The sequence below is a fragment of the Dicentrarchus labrax genome, unplaced genomic scaffold (genome assembly GCF_905237075.1).
Source record: "Dicentrarchus labrax unplaced genomic scaffold, dlabrax2021, whole genome shotgun sequence".
Classification (NCBI taxonomy): domain Eukaryota; kingdom Metazoa; phylum Chordata; class Actinopteri; family Moronidae; genus Dicentrarchus; species Dicentrarchus labrax.
The window spans coordinates 20,972,306-20,994,781 of NW_026136707.1; the positions used below are offsets into that span (position 1 = coordinate 20,972,306).

At 39.9% G+C, this 22,476-nt stretch overlaps 1 protein-coding gene and 1 long non-coding RNA gene across 3 annotated transcripts in view; one reads left to right on the forward strand and one right to left on the reverse strand.

The window, feature by feature from the left end:
• Positions 1–1,785: 1,785 nt before the first annotated feature.
• On the reverse strand, positions 1,786–20,502 carry LOC127367250 (uncharacterized). Its single transcript, XR_007885457.1, has 3 exons — positions 20,418–20,502; positions 10,571–10,764; positions 1,786–2,021 (listed from the first exon to the last, which is right to left on the reverse strand). It is a non-coding gene; the product is annotated as an uncharacterized LOC127367250 (long non-coding RNA).
• LOC127367249 (nuclear factor of activated T-cells, cytoplasmic 1) overlaps positions 20,422–22,476 on the forward strand; it is a 59,209-nt gene continuing 57,154 nt past the window's right edge. The window contains exon 1 of one of the 2 annotated variants that reach the window (XM_051406945.1): positions 20,422–21,031. In XM_051406945.1, coding sequence (XP_051262905.1) covers positions 20,911–21,031 — 121 coding nt within the window. In that variant the 5' untranslated portion in view covers positions 20,422–20,910. The remainder of the gene's footprint in view (positions 21,032–22,476) is intronic. The other variant, XM_051406947.1, reaches the window with a different exon arrangement.

A 22,476-nucleotide genomic window follows, 5' to 3' on the forward strand; every position in this document is an offset into this window, starting at 1 on the left:
CATCCAAGCACCAGCTAAATAATAAACAGATGGCCACTACCAAATATAGTCAGCCCCAGCTCAAACTACAAAGGGACCCCGAAATGAAATGATAGGGTATTAAAGGGGAGATACAATTTGCAGGTCAAAATGTAATGGTAACCCTTCACTGTGCAAATTGAAAATTAACCTTTGGTGGCACTGAATTATTCACAGCTGATGTCGTACATGTACGGCAGGCGTTTTTTGCTGTGGCAGAAAAAGCTGTAGGGGGAAAAGGGGGAAATCTGTGGTGATGAAGTCGGATTATATTTATGACTCTGGGGTTTTTCTCTCATTTGTCTCCCCTCTCCAGGACATACTGCAGCCAAGAAAATCAGCAATGAGACGGAGCACCGAGACTGCAGCAAGTGTAGTGCCTTTGAGTTCTGCGGCTGTCCTGTTCTCACATTTTATTTCCACCGCATGTCAATTTTGAAAAGTCTGCCCAGCTGATCATAAATCAGCCTTTTTCTGTGTACCTGTAAGGTTTGAAAGCTGAATTTCCAGATGATCACGTTTGCAAAACAAAATGCCACTCATTTTTCATAGAATTATGAAATCCCAAAACAAATGAGTCAAGGTCCAGTGTATTTTTCTCCTGGATTAATGCATTTATACAAATACGCTGGCCTCTTTTCACTGTTCCTTGGGCATTAATCCATGCCCTAAACCCCCTCTGCAAGAAAAGGCTTATGATGCTAACCTTGTCATATTCAGCAGCTGTCAGCGAAATGACCACTGTACTGGGCCAAGCTGGTAAAGTGGCCTATTCATTATCCTAATCTCATTAGTTAAGATCTGTTAAGTAGAGACCGGTTTTAATGCATGCTTTTTCCTTTTAATTATTGACCATAAATACATTGGAGTGCATTAGGGTCCTAGGGCGAAGAGCAGAGCTGCTCCTAATAGATTAGAGGACAAGCACATTATCTAAATGTACATATCTAACTCATCATGCATCAGCCATAGCCATGTGAGCATTGTGACATCAATTGCAGTTTGACATTTGACCCCGGCTGCGGCCTCTAAGAGGTCCAGTCACACAAAGGTTTATGGCGGTCAGAAACACAGAAAGAGAAGAAAATCTGACGTCATGATTGCAGCAAGGCTCGAGAACTCAGCCCCCACTTTTCTTTCCCCGTAATGATTAAGACCGTAGTGTTATTTCTGAATGCTAACAGATTATTTCTAAATTGCTCCATGGTTAATCATGTTACAGATTAAATCATTTGGGGATTAGCTTTGAATACATGAATAAGCACTGTACTGTGCTGTATGTCTGCCTGCACGCTGGTGATCTCATGTTGAGGAGATTCAGGGGAGAAAATGACGGGGGGAGGAGGAGGAGGTTTATCTCGCTTGTCTCTCCTTTCTCCTGCTTCTTTTCTTTTTGTCACTTTTGCTTTACATCTGTCTTATACGAGCATTTTCTCTCTTTCCCTCCCTCTGCAGTACACACACACACACACACACACACACACACACACACACACACACTCACTCAGACACAGTCATTCTCTCAGTGATGAGGGAGAGAAGTGCGCCGCTCGCCACACAGAGGGGCTCTTTTACAGTTGTGAGAGGCTATTGTGTAAAACAAGAGCGAGGGCATGCTCCTTAGAAGTATCATCCCAGCTGAGGATCATCCTCGCCTTGACTGGGTGTGTGTATGCGTGTGTGTTCTTTATACTTCAGTCTGTAAGCACAGGGAGGGATATTCAACATCTTTTGGTCTGACTGCTAAAGGTCTTATTATTTTTTGTGTTTATCATTTTGGGATTAAATAGCTCAAGATAAGCCTGGTGTACATCATTCTGATTTGCATATAGCCTTATCTTATAGTATAAGACATCCTTGCAATAGTGGATCCTGATTGGTCAATTATGCCCGCTTTCAAATTAGGTGATTTTGCTTTCTCAGTCTAAATGCTGTCCTGATTCTTTCGTGATGGGAGTCAATCATGATCCAGTCGGGCTGTGATGCATTCGCTGGGAGATAAGCTGAAACACAGAGGAGGGGAAAGGGTTTTTATATACAGTGGCTTCACATTTAGACAGTCAAGCAAAATTGAACTCCAACAAAATCCTCATTTAATTATTATTTACTGTAGGTACAGTACATACTTAGACTGAATATACTGTATTCAAATCTAAATACATGCTAAAAAGAGTAAGCACCACAGACTTTAATTACATGTTGAAATTTCCACAACAGTGTGCCTTTTTCAGAGCTTAAAGGGAAAATGTATTAAATCATGTTTAATGGTAAAAATCAACTTAATATAAACAATACATATATTCAACTTCATGCTCTACTTTGCCCATGGTTTTGGCTGTTGATTTGACTGCAACTGATGATGAAAATATGTGTTTTGAATAATACATCATTCTATCCAGCCAATGTAACAAAGGATGGACAACTTTTCTGAATACATTTGTAGTTGTTACTGCAGTACCAGGCCACACAGCAGCAATTGAACTCCACAGCACAGTCATCCCCTCCCTCCATATCCAGTTAGAGACACACAGAATAACGACTATTGTCTTGTCCGGCAGATATCCGTAACAGCATACAGTGTGTTTGTGTGTGAAATAAGAGCCTCAGTGTTACTTAGCCTTAATGACTATAGGCTATAGCTATAGCAAAGTCACCAGTTGCAGTGTAGTAAAGCACATGTGTAATGTAATGCAAGTAATGTGGATTCCTTGCCTCTCTGCTCTACAATAACATTCAGTTGTGTTCCCTATCGGCGATCATTTTCACATACAGTTAGTTGGGGAAGAAATAATTGTTGTTTTTAAAACATTTTCATAAATCCTGCAGATTTAATTAACTCATAAACAACAACAACATCATGCTTCTGCAGTCTTTTCTCAGTAACAAACTTCCAGCATGTGTGCGTTTAATAAGCTGCTAAAAGGATTATGAGTTTTCAACATCATTGTACATTCTCTGGTTGAAATTACACACTGTGCAAGCATGAAAAAAAATACAGTAATTACTGCGTTCTTTTCTGATGCTAAATACAGGTGATGCATTCACAGTGTCTCCCTTTAATCCATTTAATTACTGTATGTATGACAACGTGTGTATGTGTGTATATATAGCTCCCTTCCGACCACTGCCTCATCATTATCAGGCTGCTCCATACATTATGGTCTAATTCAACCGAGGCAATCATTGCCTGGCTAACATGTATGGATGGGTGTCTGAGAGCAGCAGGTCATAACAGTCATATTGTATCAGCCATATTAGCGAGTCAATAAGAGCCCAGGGCAGGTTGATTTAATTACACTAGTAGCCTGATTAGACTGCTTTCCCTGGAGTAAGTACAGACTATATGTCATAATCATAACAATGGTGCAAATTATGAACAGGTCAATGTAATATCCTTTAGTGGTCTGTCATTGCTAATCATTCTGGTAAATTATTGTGTGCTGATGTGTATTCATGCTGCGCCTGCGGTGTTGATTTTATTGGGTTTTGACAAATTGTACAGGGAGAATGAAAAATGACTGCCGTTTTAAATTTGTAAAACTGTATTAATAACAGAAAAAAACACCTTTTCGTTCTTTGAACTTAGTTATTGTTCTTTATTTTATTATTTTTTTTATTAAAAATTAATACAGAACCTGTGTTGATTTGTGACATGTGATGGTTAATACAGGCGTGTTTAAATGACGCCCCGGAGCTTAGATGTTCATATCTCCTGAATGCATGCTCTGGAAAAAAATGAAATGAATTTCTCTGTAATGTTCAAAGACTTAATGAACTATCCCAATCAAAGCAAACTTGACATTTAGTCATTTTCTTAAAATACGTAAATAAATAAATGACTAAGCTTTATGTTTGTGTTGTCTTTGTTTTAAATTAAGGATTACACCTCAAACCTAGCACCTATCACAAAGCAAAATAATTAATTTGGAAATGTTATTTAGACATAATTTACATATAAATGTGTTTTGTACTGAAATAAAGAAATAATACAAATACACCACAATCATAAATGACACCCTCAAGACTAAAATTTACAATTAAAATGTTAAACGTGCTGATTATATTCAAGAACAATTTCTTCTTGACCTTTCATCAGAGTGTTTGGGCCTCAATTGAAATCTCCTGTTTTTTGTTTCCATTAAAATTCTCACGGTTTACTTTTCATCATAACTACAATACAGGACATTTTGGTAGCATTATCGCTAAATAATGCAATATATGGGATATTACGACTGATTAATACTGTTATCAAACAGCTTTATATTCAAGTTGATTGTAGGGCTTTTACCTATTTTTACATTGTGGTACTATTGCTTTTACTTAATGTCCCCCCTCCAAAAATATGTTTTCCTTCTAATTCGTACAGTTGTGTACATGTATGTGCAGAGTTTGACCCTAGAAGGTTGTTTTCACATTCATCTGCTGAAAGTTTCTCTGTGCTTATTAAAAAAATCAGATTTTAATTTGTGACATCACAAATCATTTGGAAGTCAATCCTGGTCCAGTATGCAACTTATACAAGTGTTATGTAGAAACCTGAAGCACAAACAATGAGAATGCACTTTACAGTGAAGTAAGACACATCTTGTGTCCAACAGGAAAACTTACGAAATTTGCATATTCATAGATTCTGGAATTTTTAATGAGATAGAAGGAGTATATGCCTTTTTAAGGATTTTTATTTGGAAACTGTAGTTTTTTTTTTGGAACGAACCTCTCAGACACACATTATTGTTAAGCAGACTATCTGTATAATTGTCTTAAATGTCTGGAGGGGATCTTTAAGTCAAGGATCTGAGTATTCTATATGTGAAAAAATGTAAGGATAAACGACAAGTAAATGACACAATAAAATAACTTTTCTGAAGTCTAGAAATAATGTTTCATAATGTGTATAAGGCAACAAGTATTCTTCTAAGCAGTTCCTCTTTATTCTGCATAAGTAAAACTATGAAAACAAAAGAAAACCTATCATAGTAGTTCCAGCTACATCAAGTTATTTCCCATCCCATAATATAAATGTATTAATATAGCTCCAACTTAAATTCCCTCGGTCACATGTATATGTGGACATGCACCATCAATGTTTCATTGTTGCTTACGGCAGATATGTCGTGCCTTATCCACATGGTGGCAGCAAAGTAATCGACATGAATGAATTTGCATGTGTTCACACACATTCTGTGTCTCCCTGAGTGTGTGTGTTTGGACGTGTATGCACATGTGTATAGCATCACATGTTTGACAGCGCTGATTTGACCCATGCTAATGAATGTTGCCAACGTGGCTGACACAGAGTGACACCAGGACAAGAAAAAGACCCTCTTCTCTCCAACGCCTCTATTTCTGGGCCTTTAAATAGCCCCACATAGCCTGCTGCATGTTTATTAGTCATGTATCAGACAAGCGGCTGATGGACATGGATGCTCATTACCAGTTAGTTTTGCTTCAGAAGAGACCAATCTGTGCCCTGTGAGGGTCATCACTCAGAAGCAAACAGACCTGACACAGGCATAAGTTGAACTTGAATAGGAAATGCTGCACATTATATTTAACTGACTGAAAAGGCAGCTTTCACTGGCAGAAAAAAAATTCTGATCAGATCAGTGTGAATGCAGCATAATAGGTATATTGTGCTAATAGTGCAGAACATTCCCAGGAGAGTTTTGACTAATAATAATGTCCCTGTCCCTGCTTTTATCCACCTCTCCAGGTATTTTCTCAGTGGGTTAGGTTACCTTACATCTGCATAAGTACCACACATCCTTTTTTTTCTTTATTGAGATATTTGATATTTTGGCAGTTGTGTAGTGTGACATACACAGGCCTGAGACAAGCAGACCTGCTCCCTCTCTCGCCTTCCATGCATGACATCACCATGCCTGCTTTTAATTAAAAGACACAAAATGGCAGTGCAGGGAAATATGAGTAAAATATTTGAATTTCAATCACTATTACGTTTCCCTTATTTCACACACACTGCATCAGTGGAATGTGCCATACTGCTGCATATCCAATGATGGGATCAGTCACTGAGCGTTAGGGCCTGGGATCAGAGCAGAGAGGAGAGGGCGGTACGGTGAAGAAATGTAGTACAGTCTGTCTGTAGCAGCAGGTACTTTTTATATAAGAGGCCTCATTGTGCAGTGATGGTGATGTTTTCAGTTGATGCCCTTTGGAGCTTCAGGCAAATGCATAATGTTAAACAGAGGCCCGGGGAAAGAGTCCTGGAGTAAAGTTGAAAATACAAATGGTTCTTTTGTCAGCAAATGCTTGATGATGCTAATTCCAACTGTATTCTCTTCCTGGTAATACTAATGTGACAGGTAATAATGACTGTGTTCTCCACCAGATGGTGCAAAGCTCCATAAAGTCTTCTTTTATGCTTTCATACAACACACATTTTGAGGCAAACCATATCCAAGTTCTGGCTCTTTTTTTTACTCTGAACCTTGAAAGAATATTACATAATAGTGTTCTAAAACTCCTATACTCCAATGAAAATGACAATGTGCAGTGCTCATACTGTAGGTATATTCACTTTATTACACTTTATTAGATATCTTGTGATATATCTTCCTGTAGACTTAAATAAATGTGATTTATGTTCTTTGATGTATTGTACTTATACATTAGTTATTTATGAGGAAATAATTTGTTACTCTATGAACATTAAATTGGCTAAAATCAAAAAAGTATAAACACATTTATTTTTCTTTTGTTGGTTTGTTTGTTATAATTTGTCTTTATATTATGCTCAAAGTAGTTCGCAAAAAATGTAGTACATCAACAACCCAGCAGATGGCAGCAACAACACATGAACTAACATAACCATTTGACGGTCCACATTTAGAGAACGCTCTGCAGATACCCCCAACCTGTCACTGATACACCCTCTGTAATGTAAAGACCAGGGTGCATTAACTCAACCTCACGCTACCTTAAGGCTGACAAGCTGTCAGCGCATTGCAAGGCCACACAATATGTAGAGTGACAGCTCCTTTAAATTATTAACATGTCATGCTCCGTGATGGTAGGATTGTGATGGCCGGTGAGCTGATGTGTATGAAAGCAATCTTTTAACTTTTCATGTGACTATAGATCGATCTCAAAACGTCCAATATCCTGACATAGTCTGATCATGGGATATTTTAATATATGGGATATATTTCTACAGCTGCAATAGGTGAACCAGAAAAATACAAAGAGTAAAAAGAAAATAAACTGAGACAAACAGTTACCAAAGAGAAGAAAATGTTTCTGGAAATGGTTTCTCCTGATGTTATGTAATTATGTATTTGTGTGTGTGTGCGTAAAAGATTGAAACAGGGGTGCCCAGTGGCTCACCTGGTAGAGCATGTACCACATATCCATGCTTATTACAGTGGCACAGGTTCAAATCTGGTTCTGGCCCTATGTTGCATGTTAGCCCTCTCGCTCGCTCGCTCTCTCTCTCTCTCTCTCTCTCTCTGATGCCTTTCCTGTCTTTCTCTACTATCACAATCCAAAATAAAGCCCAAAAAAAGAAGCAGATGTTATAGTCGACTAAGCTGACTTCAAGGAGGTCTGGAGGATGTGTTGGGGAGCTACTGACCCCAAAAACCAAATGCCAGTAGAAAATATGCCGATATACTGAATCTGTTTGCTCTTTCGCTATGACCTGTTGTTTTCTGGTCTTTTAACCCTTAACAAATCTAATTACAATATCATATGAAGTACTAATACTGTTTATGCTACTAAAATGAATTCCTTTTTGTCAACAGCCAACCTTCAGTATGTTATGTTATGTTTCTGCATTCAACTGGTTAAAGTCAACGTCAAATAAATGTATTACAAACAGGTACTGTCTTCTTCTCTGACTACTCTTCACGTAGCCCACGCTCTACCAGACTGGTCACTGTTGGTGGACTGACACCAAATCACAATATGACCTGATTATCCAGATGACCCACCCAGTCAATTGCCAACATCCTGTGGGCCAACTCAACCAGTACACAGAAGGCTTACTTATTGGAGGCCTTATGTACAGTAAATGTATTTAGGGACATTTACATTAACAAAATGGTGTGGTGTGGTCCAATTCCTTGCTGACTGTAAGGATTTAACAGTGTACATTTCCAGGCAGCAGTTCTGCCCATTTTGGGAGATTCTGAAGTTTGAAAGACATCATTATTGAGTTAAACATGATTTTTATTAGGGCTAGTCTTCTCATAATAATGTGTGTGGTTTTCAAAGAGTAATATCAGAACAGGACATCAATTAAACATACAAACCTCAATTAAAACTGGGTTTCTATCAGAGGAAAGAGGAATAAAATAAACATCTATAGCCCTATTGATGTTTTGTAGCCTAATTTCTTCTGTGAACTGATACAGAGCTTTCCTGCACTGACAAGTATTCATTTTTCAGCTCTAACTACAGCATATATAGCACACTTTAGCCCACTGTGAAGAACACAGTGTGAAATCAGTGTGAAACACAGCACAACACAGCTGCAATCTGAAAACATTTATTCTAAACTACTCCATCATTTATTTCGTGCTTCTTAAAGCCTAAAACAGCTACAATGAATACTACTAGCTGTAAACAGTCTCTCCTGTAAGCCTGTAAGACTGTACGGAGGAAGGAAGCAGCAATTGTTGGTCAATATTACTCTGTAATATAGTTCTGGAAGCCTTAACAATTGATGTTATAGCTAAGTAAATAGTTTACACAGACAAAAGACAACTTTTTAAGGTGAAGTAGTCATTTTTGGTTTGCCTACACCGGTGGACCCAAGAGGAACTCCCTGTTCAACATGGAACTTCAGGAGCTGTATCCCTCTGAAACCGCACCATGGAACCATAGCTGAGACATAATAACCTATTTGCTCCGTGAGTTTCGTAACCGTCTGGTTGCTTTTAAAAAAGCCACCATGGCTGCCAGTCTGCACTCTGTACCAAATGTGAAGATAGGACACAGATCTGGTTCGTGTGATGATATGTAAACACTTTCTGGGCTAATTTTCCACCTTAAGGATCTTAGAGCTCCGTAAAAGCCCACAAGAGGGGTCACAGTACTAATGTGTTCCGACGGGAGAGCAATCTGGAGGACCACCGATGCAAAAGTGGGAAATCTCATTCGTCTGGAGATCTCCTCACTCATGGCCTGGAATGGCTTTCTGGGAAGTGCGGGAAGCTGAGGCATTGAGTCACTCTAGACGATGGGTCAGGGTGGTTTCAGACTGTTGGAAGAGAATTATGTCGGTGGGGCCAGTATGGAGTGTGTATACTCAGCTGGGGTAGCAGGGATTCCCTCTGACAAGACCTGAGCTTTATTTTCTTACAGAGGGAAAGGGGGCATGGGAGAGTGGGTGTGTGAAGGTGACGATGTGTGAAATTATATTGTCCAGATGTATTTATACATACAGCCATTATTGAAAGAGTAGAGGGAGCCATTATATTTGGCAACAAACCTTTCTTGACATGTGTGCAACCTGTGTGTAGCATATTTGCTTGTGCACGTGTGCATTTCTCGGCATACTTGTGTATTTTTCTTTGGCAGTGTCGCGGCTCCTGATCTCCTTTTACTGGAGGATGATTATGGGCCCAGACGGTTTCCCAGAAGCCATAGCAGTTACGTAGATAGTGGCAAGGTTGTGACACATGGGAGCTGCTGAGTAACACTGCCTCCTGCTGCCAGAGCTGACAAGCTAACAAACCATGAAGGCATGTAGGCTTTCACAATCTCATATCTTTCAATGGGGGGAATGTGTCATAATCCCAAAACCCATCACGTATCTAGGTCCACTATACAGTAAGGCATCTAAACACCATATGTTCTGGTAAATACGATACCATATGCTGGACTAACTAATCCACCATACCACATGTGTGGATAAAAACAAATATGCTTCCTCAGAATAAACTGTATATCCCGACTAAGGCTTTGGATGAATTAAACAAGCACTGCATTGTATAATTAGCGATTTTTATGTACACACAAATGCCTTCAACTGCAGCCATGCCCTGTTAGAAAACACCACAGTGTGCACAGTGTAACCAGCACTAGAACACACAACTTCTGGCTGTCATGTCAATAAAAACGCCCAGCGCTAGGCAGGTGGGCACGCAATCCCGCCCTGCCTATTGAAAGTCATTGCAGTTGAGGCTAATCCTGGATACACTCACTTGCTTGCACAGGACAGGAGGATAGTATCCTGTTTATTGTCTGAAATGCACACTGCCGTTCACCTCAGCTCTTCCCTGAATGTTTTATTTATTACACAACATCCACACAACCGCAGTACAATCCACCATCAGGCTCTGGATTTTCAGACACTGGTCAGTGTGTACTGTCGGAAAAGAATTGGAGTTCATGATTCATCACATTCTGAGTCACTCTGCAAGAAAATATGACAATGTTTTAACTGAAAATGCTGATTTGTACTGCGGGTAGCAAATATGACTGTAAAACTGGCAGCCACAACTAAGAAACAACAAAAAAATGAATCCCAGATCCCAACAGTCATTGAATACAAAATGGTAATTTGTAAATTGAGACTATTACTTACTGAAATTGTGCTTTTATAATAAACCATGCAAGTTATCAGCAGGAGCAGCTGCCAGCTTTCCTACTTGAGTATGTTTCCTGGAGAGGGATCCCTCATTACACGATTATACTATTTGGTTTCAGCGCAGAGGGTCCAGACTGCAGCATCAGGGTATTCCTCCTGATTGGGATCACTGTCTGAGGTCAGGAACACCGCTGTAGGATTCAAGTGAAAAACACACCATCAGATCAGGTTTCCAGAAACTGGGGAGACGCTAAGGCTGCAGGGTTGAAGGGAATTACTTCAGATGGATCCACAGCAGGGCAGCATGTTCTCTCCCTGAGGAGCAACACTTTATTATGTCTGGTTTCATCTCAGTAGTGTTTTAATGGTGTAAAATGGACTGAGAGAAAAGGAAAGCTGTTGCTCCTCTTGAGATGATGAGTGTATGTTGCATGAATTCAGCCACTTGTGAGTCATTCTGACCTGATGAGTTTTTCATGCAGACACACACATTCTAATTTGGACTGTGTGTGTGTTGTGCTTTTAAATGTGTGTGCTGTGCTTTGAAATGCATGTGTGGTTGCTGTTAAACCTTGCAGAGACCTTAAAAAGCAGAATCCAGCCTGATGTAAACCCAACATCTATCGGCGCTATCAGTACACACAGGTGATGTGAGGGATGTGAAGGTCAAGCCTTGGCCTCAGCGCAGTCACTTGAGCGTTACACTATCTAGTTTATTCCTCATGTGATACATTCTCGCCCCAGTCGTATCAGAGCCAGATGGGGGTGAATCAAAGGAGTGGGCTGACTAATAACACAGAATGAATCACAACTTTTTACAAGGGTTTGTGTGTGCTGTCGCCTTGCACGTGTTGAACAAATGAAAAGGATCATTAGTGAAATGGCAGTTCAAGTTTTAGCACTTCACAACCAACAGACAATGGTTATGTGATTATTGTTGCAAGAGGATAAGAGTTGGCTGACTGGCAAAAAAGATATTCAAGTGAAATTGATATTCTAGAAGTACAAAACATTCAACATCACAGTGGCATCTGTAACAACACAAATAACTAAAAAACCTGCCTTGGAACAGCCATACTCAACAGTATTTCAGTATCAGCATCCGAATTTCAGTTTTTAGCCTTTAACAGATCCTATTTCCCATTATCCCTAGACCATTGGGGGTAAAACATCACCAGTTTGACAGAATAGGCGAGGCCCCAGGTGATTCCAAGGGTCGTAAGTTTAGATCTGTAATAACAACAGAGGAGAAGAGATTACAGCTAAAAGGTTTTTAACAATGACAACAGAGGAGAACATTGGCAGATGGCATGGATGGACAAAACCAAACTCACAACCATGCAAGTACCTGCAGTCCTGGTAAATTTTATTGAAGCTGTTTTTGGATTTTACACTAACAAATGAATTGTTAAAATCACAAATGTTTCATATTATAATGGTAACTGAACCCCAGTAACACGTCCTTTTCAGAAATTCCGTCAGAGTTTGCATTGATTTACAGAAGCTACTGAAACAGAGGCTAGGGCAGGGGTGATGTCAGCACATTGGCTTTCTCTAAAGATGATATGTCGAACATGTTTCAAAAATGTTTCCAAAAGTTTCCTATTACATGTCCATAGGACACAGCATTAGAATAAATTTGAAGTAATGTGTCTGGCAACCTATGTCCAATATTCACTTTACCTTTAGTTCAATTTTGGTCTGTCTGTCTGTCTGTCTGCTATTTTGTGCTGGGTAGTGTACAGGTGTTTTTTTTTTTTTTTGTTGAAAACAGCAGTTTTTTGTGACTAGAAACAAAGGCAGAGAGAGTGAATCTTGTTTGCAAGTCATACAAACAAAACAATGAGCTGAAAAACACTAAAATGCACTGAAGAGGTGACCTGTTGTTGGGTGATTCATTTTTCCATTGATAATATAAAATGATGTAGAGGCACATACAAGCTGAGTAAAGTATAGGAACAGTTAATAATAATCAAGGTAAACAACCACAAACATAAAAAAAATAAACTGTGTTTTTAAAAGTTATGAATTGATTGTGTGTATTACAATTAAATACCATTATTCACACATTATCTTTAGGTTAAAGAGGAGGACAAACCAATTTAGTGGAACGGGGCATTACTTTTGCCCATATATCAAAATGCCAACAAAAAACTGTAAAGCATCCCACCCATATGCTGACCTCCTAACCTCCCAACCTCCCCAGTCACACCAGTAAAAAGAAAAAAATCCCCCCCAACTGGACAGCTGCCATGGTTTCCAAGCAACTCACACAAACAGCAGGAAACAGAAGAGGGGATCCCATCAGAGGGGCCGTGAAAAAGGAAGGCATTGACTAGAGACAGGAAAAGGAGAGAAAAAAGAGGAAGACAACAGGGGTTGGTCCTTCAGTTGACCCCCCTCCACATAAATGTCCAGCAGGAGTTATTTTTCTCAACTCCTCGGTCAGAATGACTGTCAGACGATCTTAGACTACTGTGACTTGCTGCAGCACTGTAAGCCAGGATCAAGCTATTTTTAATCTTTTTATGACATGTCAATACCAACACCAAGGACAGGTCATAGAATCACAGTAACAGCAGTGTAAATGACCTGCCTCAAGCTTTCTATGGGTCTGTACATGAAAGGCCCTGCAAATCATACCTCTGCAGCAGCACTGAAGGACGCTGACTTTAACTGACATCTTCCTCCTGACAATCCGTTGTCACACTTTCAGATTCCCTGAATGATAAACGTATATTGCGCATGTTAAACTTGAACAGAAGTGGTGAAGAATGCAACACAATAAACTGATGGATAGGATCTTGTTTTAACTTGTCCCCTGAAAGTCCAGTGCTATATGAGTGTCCTACTTTTCTGCTATATGACAAAGTTAAAGAGGGTGCAAACACATGCTGCTTCTCTGACATGATGATGAATCTAATCTAAGGAGGAAATGCAGTATGTCACCTTGAGGGACATGAATAATTTATAGGGACCAATATTATTGGACTGGATTATTATGCATTTATCTTTTTTATAGATCCCATATGAGAAAATGTATTGTGTGATTTACAGTTTTGTTCCAATACATAACTTCGATCAAATCAGCACAAAAAGACAATGATCAATTACTGATTAGAGCACAGACTTCAGACAACGCCTACTTTAGAGTAACCAAAGTTACAGCGCTAGGAAAAAGGTCACCAAAATCAATAGGTTTCCTCCTATTGGGAGCGGGAAACCACACAGCAAATATTGTGTGTTTTATGAACAAAGACGCAGGAGATATAGAGTCATTTGGAAATTGAAAGGTTGACTTGGTATGGTGCCAGCAAAACAAAAGTCATGGAGTCACCAAAATTGCCTCCTTCTCTTTTTTTTTCTTAGGATATTGAGTGTACGCAGCAAATTCCATGCCAATCAGGTCAATAATGATGGACATTTTTATTCCTGAAGCCACAGATCGACCTTAGCATCTTGACAGAAGTATTAATAACAATGAAATATGAAAAAGCTTTATTGGGGAATATAATGTAGTACACACCGATGGCCCCAAAGACAAATGTGAAATGTCCCAATCAATGTCTCTTGCCGGGCTGCCAAAACCCATCCCATTGGCAAAAGCATTCTTTTTTTCTGTCTCAGTCTAGACTCTGTCTCTTTCATTTGGACTCAAACCTCTTTAGACTCGGACTTGAACCTCTTCGGACTCAGTCTCAACTAGTCCTGGTCTTAGACTTGCCTTGGACTTGACAATGGTGGTCTTATACAGCATTGCTTTTCACTTTGGTTTTTGTAAAGATTAAACAATCAAGATGGTGATTATTGAGCTTTACAGGAGCTGGTAGGCAGCAGGCTAAACTCACTCCAACTTCATATTTGACTGACATGAGGGTGGTATCAATCTTAACATCTAACTCTCAGACCCAAATGTCGAACTGTTCCTTTACATGTTTCTTTTCATGATTTGTGTCATCTGATCACATTTCTGTCCAATTAATGACCATGTGATGTCATTAAGAACTGGGTAGGAGCAGAACTGGCAACAGAGGGAATGTTTGATACTCAACTGTGATTATGGCGCCACGAATGCATTTGGGTGAAGGCTTGATTCACCAAAACAGTGCAGGTTCATCACAGTGTGTGCATTTGGAATTCGCTGAGTGCCTTGTGTGTGTGTGTGTGTGTGTGTGTGTGTGTGTGTGTGTGTGTGTGTGTGTGTGTGTTTTTAAAATAAAATATATAACACTAAACCTCCTGTCCTGTCATCTTCTAGTTAAATAAAATAGCAATGGAAACAATGACTGCCTGTGACAAATCGACTCTCAGTATTTAGTCGACAAAATGATTCAAGACGCAGGGAGATTGAGCTCAGATTTGTGAGTGACCCTTTCGCATAACCAGGACCCTGGCTGTGCTGGACTATATAAATGTGTTTTAATGTAGAGCAGCCAAGCTGGAGAGCCGTGCAGTAAAAATGGCCTTGGCATATATGCTTGGGTTTAAATCACTGTAATGGACCTGGATGTGACAGTCATAGGCAAGAAAAATGAAACCATCCGCCCTCATAATCCCATAACCATTACTGGGATTGCAACAAAACTGAATGGATACACATTTCAGTGGAGGAAAAAAAAAACAAAGCTTATATCATACTGTTTTGTTTGAAACTGACAATATGGCCCTCCTCAGATGTCTCGCCTGAGTAATTATCTGTGTTAGAATTGATGTAGGAAAATTGTCTCATAGGTCATATGTCTTTGACCTACAGAAACTGTTATTGGCCACAGGTTTTGAATTAGCAACACATGTGGGTAAGATACAGTGCCCATGGCGGAGCTCTTATCGCATCTCACACTGTCAGCAAAAACCAGTCGTAGAGAAAACAACACTGACAGAGTGCAGTAATAGGTCATTAGTTAAAAAAACAATGTGCTGATATTTCAACCCTGAGGAGCTGTATTTAATCTAGACAATAACAAACAAGCATGATCATACTTTTATGATTTTGTTTTTCTCTTGTAGTTGCTGCTGGATTGTACTCAGGGTTTTGAAGTGTGGATGTACTTATAATTCCTCCCAATTTCCATGTTTTTTTTCTCAATTTTTAGGGTTTTAAAAGAGTTATATGGCCACTTGAATTGGCTTAATAATAAAGCACAGTTGCAGGATATCAACTCTAAGTGGCTGGCAATAAAAGAAAGCGTTATATTAGTCTCACTTATCATACCAATCGGGCAACAATGGGATTAGACCCCATGTTAAACAAAGGATCTTTCACAAGTAAATCATGTAAACAACTATGACAAAGTACCAGCCTCACACTGTTCCTTCCCTATTTTCTACCAGCACACAATCTTAGTCAATGGCCGTGTGACAATGACAGCCCTGCTCCTTTGGTTTACGAGCCAGACATGTACGTTACTTCCTATTCATAAGAGGAATCTCTGAAAAAAGCCAGTAGCTAAACATACAGCGGTGTCCAGACATGCCTAAGATAGCTCAGAGCAGTTCTCCATTGTGAGCACTGAAGTATGCAGCTCCATGCGTCTAAACACTAACAAAGGAAAAGGAGAAGTGGGCAAGTGTGTACAACTGGTTGTGCTTGTGTGCGCCACTCATGCCAAAGGATGGAACTGACCACAGCCACTCACAACTTAACCTTCATTAACCGCAGACTTCTTCATTCACCACTCATAACAGACTGCAATCAAATGAGATGACTAGTAATCATGTCTGTAGCTGCAGTAGCTGCCACTGACGCTGCAGGGTTCAACGCGGCTGAGTAATAAACTTGTACCAACAGAGTGCACACAAAATGAGTGTTTACAGCTATTAAAAGCTGCCTGATTCGAGTTATGGCTCATAGAAAAACTTAGAAAATAGATAATAATAGTGTAGGGAACTCAAGATGCCAGTGTGCACATTTCCCCGGATATGTCAAACATGAATTATATGTTGTAAAAGTAGGGGATTAACTGTGCAGCTTTGAGGGAAGAACTCGGGTTTGCAGCCTTGAATTTTTCGTATTGCAGAGATTCACCCGGAGTTAACTACACTTCTCTTGGTTTACATGTCTTGTTAGTGTCCATGTCCATATTAATATCTGCCTCAAGCTCATTTTTCCTATCGGTAGAATTCTTGATATCTAGACAAACAAATATGACAAGACTAAGCCCACAGCTTGGAGAGCCTTAGATGTGAAAATTTATACCTGTCAACTTTGGGTCCGTCTTTTACATGTAAATCTTTTATGGAGAGTTCTAAGAAATGGGCCATGCCAAGACGTAGCCTGACTCCTGGGCCAAACCACTGGTAGTAAACATTGTAGAGACTGGCATTAAGTACAGCACTCGTGCTGAAAACCCCACTCTTGTCATTTATTATATCATCAGCACTGCTGGCAAACATTTCCAGTCCCTTGACGGTAATGCATCACTCTGAAGAAATATGCCAATAGGAGAACCTTAAAGAAACAGGAGTAAGGTTTGAGCTCTATATTGGACAACCATCTCGATTTTGGCACGAGATGTTGTGTGTGTCACAAACAGCCTTGCTTCATGGAATTACAATAAGGAAAAAGAGCAAAACACAACAGCTCAATTTGTGTAAATGTAAAAGCAGCATGTGTCTGTTTACAAGACACAAGCAATGATCATTTTCTGCAAAACACACGAGCGAGGAGCAGGGCTCTCATAAATCTTAACGCAAGACATAGTATGTCTCTAATGCTCTCCGCAGACATGTTGTGGCTGCTCAGTACGTGCAGTGTCACAGGGCCAGATGTAGTAGCACTATAAATTATCTTACATTTCCAGAGAAGATGTAAAGTGGAGGCGGATTCGAGCAGACGAGCTTAAGCTTTACTGACAATTTGAAGCTAATCACAGCGCGGAAGTAAGTCAGATAGACCTAAAGACAAACTTTAACAGTGGTGCTGTCAAACCAAATGATACGAGACTGCCAATAGTAGCATGAGTGGCACATTACAATGTATTGCATGAATTAATGCTTCACTAGATAAGTTTGTAACGTGGTGGCTCCAAATGCCATTGAGAGATTACGTTTTTTTTAAAGTTCAATACTCAGAAATCAAGAAACAAATCACACACGCCATGTTTATGTTAGTTGGCCCATCTGTGGTCACTATGTAACAATGAGAGAGAAAGGCAAAATACCTAACATACTGTGAGGGAGTCCAGCTTTTGTATTCACTGATGTTTAGGACACACTTTGGATTTGAACCGTTATGATTTGGCCATTCCTGCAAGTGCAGAAGTGTCCAGCACCGTAGGGTTTATTTTGGCAAGACAGCACAGTCTCAGTTTGGATTTTTTTTTATATAAAACTCTTATTTTATGTATAGTTAAACTGTAGTAGGCATTCGAACCTGAGCATGAATCTGCTAAGGAGGCACAGCCAGACTTTCAGAGTTGAAATGCTTACTTAAATCACAGTTTTTTTTAATACATTTATACACTTAATGAGGGCCATTACACCATCAGGTCTTTAGATTACACTTGTCTTTTTTTAATGAAGTATAGACTGCTTAGTGACCTGGTGGCTATAATGTCTGTCACTGTAGAGTGCTCTGACTATTGTTGACAGACACTGTAGCTAATGATACTTTACTCAGTAGCACAGAATCCATCAAGATAAGCCTTCAGACTGCCACTGACCCACGCCACACGCACAGGGTTTTAAAGTTGTTCAACAACTAGCATAAGACCACCCCACTGACAGTGCCAATCAGTTGTGCGGCTACTTTTTTCCTACCGCTGGTTCGTATCATAATTCATCTCCCCAAAGTATGTGATGCTGCTTTTTCATCTCCAAGCTCACACGTGCACATCGGCCAAGCCACAGCTGACGCCAGAGAGCTACTGTAGGCAAAGAAAACAGAGCGTACTATTACTTTCCCCCCGTGCAGTCTGCTTACGTTTGCCCCACAGCCGGCCTGCCCCCAAAAAGGCAGTCTGCTTCTGATTATGTGTGATCATCCTCGAGCTTGCCAGCTACATTTCAGACTCACGGGAGTCATTTTTTTCTTCAAATCTGGCCCCCATTCAAAAGGAATTACATTGGAGCTTGTCTAAGCCATTGTTAATTGCACTCATGGCAGCTACCAGCACTCAGTGATGTGCTCTATTTGTTATATGGAGTTTTTTTTTACATGTCATTATCATTTCCATACTATTTGTAATAATAATAATTTATTTTAAGTGCTTTTCAAGATATGCATTCAATGGTACCACTCATCAGACTCTGTTAATTTTAAATACCCCATCAAGTATCATAATGACACATATCACTTCAAATTAAAACTTAATTCATCAACGTCAAGCTTGCAGTGTCTATTATTCTGCCAATTGCTTCAGTGTTACTGTTAGTTAATCCATTTGGCAGCCCAGGGTAAGGGGAATTTTAATGCTCAGCCATGTGTATTTAAATGCATACATGCAATGTGTACATGTTATTCAAATTATATGACTGTCATATCTAACCATATCTTATGAGCCAACAACATCTCCCTGTGTTTTCACCTTTCTGTATCAGTTTATGACAACACAGTCCAATAATAGGGACTATTACTTTGATAAATGGTAATAAGAGTGCAATTAAGGAAATAAGCTGAAAAGTGAACCTCAGTATTTTCCTTTAACATAAGCAAAGCATAAGGCTTTGTGCCCACAGATTCACTGGGGACAGACTTGATACAAAGTAATGGAAAGCAGAGATGAGGTACACGGCATGTTTGTGCTGTCAGTGGTTCAGGATAGTTATTTTGGGCGAATCTGTGAAACCGTATTTCCCTCAAACACGAGGAAAACACATTTGGAAATGAAATTTGATAGCAGTTGCGTTTTGATTTTAATCAGGGGGATACGCTGTATGTTTGAATAATGTTAATGATTGTATAATAACATGATGGCCAACATTAACAAGGAAGGCCAAGACGTACTGCAATATGATACTATGTTGTTCCTGTAGGAGACCCCCAACTTCCTCTCCTTCCTCTATGGGTAAGTCAAAGGTCAGGGTCAGCTACAGAAAAACATGGGAAAAATTACATTGCATGCGTACTGATAATATACAGTAGCTGCCACAGAATCCTATTAAGTTTATATATCCGGTAAACTAACAGTCATGCTGGAATTATAAATCAAGTGTATTGATAATCCAGAGGGACCATATAGTAAGAAACAAGTAAGGAATAACCAAATAATCTCATCTGTAAAATTCAGTGTCAACATTTAAGCCACCATGATCATTAAAAATTATTTTAACATCTAAAATTTCAAGACAACTGGGTAAACTGCTGAGGGAGAGTGAAGAGGAGCGTGACCTATCAAAGCTCCTGCTGAGATACTACTGGTAAATATATTTTCACTATAAATATTTAGGTCATAAAAGTAACTTATCCAGAAATAAGGAAAATGGCAATTATTTTAAAATAATAATAATAATAATAATAATAATAATAATAATAATAATATAATTGATAACTTAGGGCCATTCTGCATCTATCATGACTTCTATAAATTATTTTAGAATTTAAATGTAATTTTATACTTTTAGAATTAGTTCCAGGTGCTATGTGCTGTTTCAATGTGCAGTATTAGGTTTACAATGGAAGGATGCCACTGGATGGGTGGGTAATGAAAAATAATTTAAAAAATCGTGACTATAGTAATAAACTTTGGGGTAGGGTCTGTTTCTCTCTCGTTCTCTCTCTCTCTCTCTCTCTCTCTCTCTCTCTCTCTCTCTTTTATTTCTCTCTGTCGCTCTCTCTCTCACACACACACAAACACGTACACACGTACACACACACACACACACACACACACACACACACACTCACCTCACACACCTCCCACCTCCATCGATGGGATCCCAGGGTGGAAGACATCATCAGGCGGTCCAGGAGGTTGCAGAAGCCGGTCGCGTCATCCCTGGATGGGCGGCGCACTGACGGGAGGACGGAGGGTGTTTTCCAGCTTTAAAAGCACCGGAGCCGGCCCCTCTGACAAACCGCGCTGCGTCATCGACCTGGGGACACTCTTGAAAACCTTCACAGGGCTGAACCGAGACAAACTCACCTCAACCACGGTCCCCTTAGCAGCCCTACCTGCGCCGGTCTCCAGATTCAATAGCAGAAGATTTGTCCCCCGTTCATTTGGTGCGCACAGTCACACCGCGCTGTGCTTCCAAGTTGTTCACTCGCTTTGTTTTAACTTCTCTGCGAATTATGCCTTTATTTGATGGTGTATGAAGTAATCTAGCGTTTGCAATATTATCTTCGGCTTTGCTTGTTACACTCTCAGAATCGTAAAAAGTTGCGCATCGCTTGTTGAATGCAGGATACCTTCAGCCTCAGCGTCAATTCCAAGTTCAGCTTTGGAGCAACAGCCGGTAAGGAGCGGGGACTCCAGTTTCTCACCTCTTTCGCCGCCGATATGAAGTCTGCAGAAGAAGGTAAAATATATTGCTTTTTGAGTTTGCATTAATGTTTCAACCAGCGCTCAAAGATGAATTTGCTGTCCGGTCTGGTTTTAGGTGCGCTGACACCAGGTGCTGCGGCTCTGATGCAAATTGATGAACTTGTACGCAAGTGTAAAGTCTGGGTCAAGCGTTTTGTCAACTGATATTAAAGGGAAATAGAGCTGACAGTTTTGGTGAAGATGAATAAATAAAAAAAAAAAGAAAAAAGAAATCCACCAGCAAATATTCAATTTCAAGCAACTGATGATTGAAAATAGATTGTTATTTGGTCACTTTAATAACCGCAACCACCTATCACAAGTTGAAATTATTCATTTTGAGGAAGACTCTTTGAACTATCCCCTGGTATGACCGCTGTTTTTTTTTAAGATGATAAAATGCCAGACACGTTTTTTTGATTGATCTTTACTCTGCGCAAGGATCAAATTAGCACTCACTCAAGTGTATTGAATGGCGTGCACCCATTTTACATCCACACCATTAGGTGTCTCCAGCTGACTTTGCAGGTGTTTTTCATCATGAGCAAACACTGTTGATGGGGTTCCACTGTTGCTGTCACTTGCACTCCTCTTGATGAGAGGTTCATGTCAACTTCAAATACTTTTTTATAAAATCAAAAAGCAGGGATATGTCTATTGTCTCCATGCACAGTGAGGTCAGAGGTCAGTGGTAGAACCAGGGGTTGCCTAAGATACTTTAGCGTGGAGGATGATTCAGCCTGGGTTTACCATTAAAAGGAAAGTTTGTGGTTTTGTTTCTGTTTGATTCAGCATTTATGGTAGCAAAATTTGATTTGGTCCATCAGAAGTCAATGATAGTCCGTCTCTGTTAATTCAGAGTCTTCCAGTGCTGATGTCACCGGCTTTTTGTGGATTTTGGGAATTTCATTTTGTCTTTGAGGTTTTAGACGGACGGGTGCGGGCTGTATTATTATTCATTTCAGTCCCTCAGTCCTAGGCCATATAATTGGTAACAGACGTGTGTGTGTGTGTGTGTGTGTGTGTGTGTGTGTGTGTGTGTGTGTGTGAGTGAGTGAGGCAGAGAGAGAGCTGTGATCTGTGCATTCACGAAAGCTGTGTAGCTTGCTTGACAAGGAGATGTGCTTAACCACACACACAGATTCAACAGTATATGCCGAGGGCTGCTTTTTTATAACACATGTACATAAACACAGATACCCGCACACAGACACACACACACACACACACACACACACCATGCTGGTGTTTTGCCATAGCCCATAGTCAGCCATGTGCGATAAGTGATAAGTGGCCCCAGGGTTCTTAGTTCCAGAGGCTGCGGATGACTTCTGTGGGCGACCACCTATCTCTCCCTGAGGTCCCGTCAGTCTGAACCCAGACTAGACCACAATCCCTGTGGATAAACCCATCCATTCTTTAGTCACGCTGGTTTGGTTG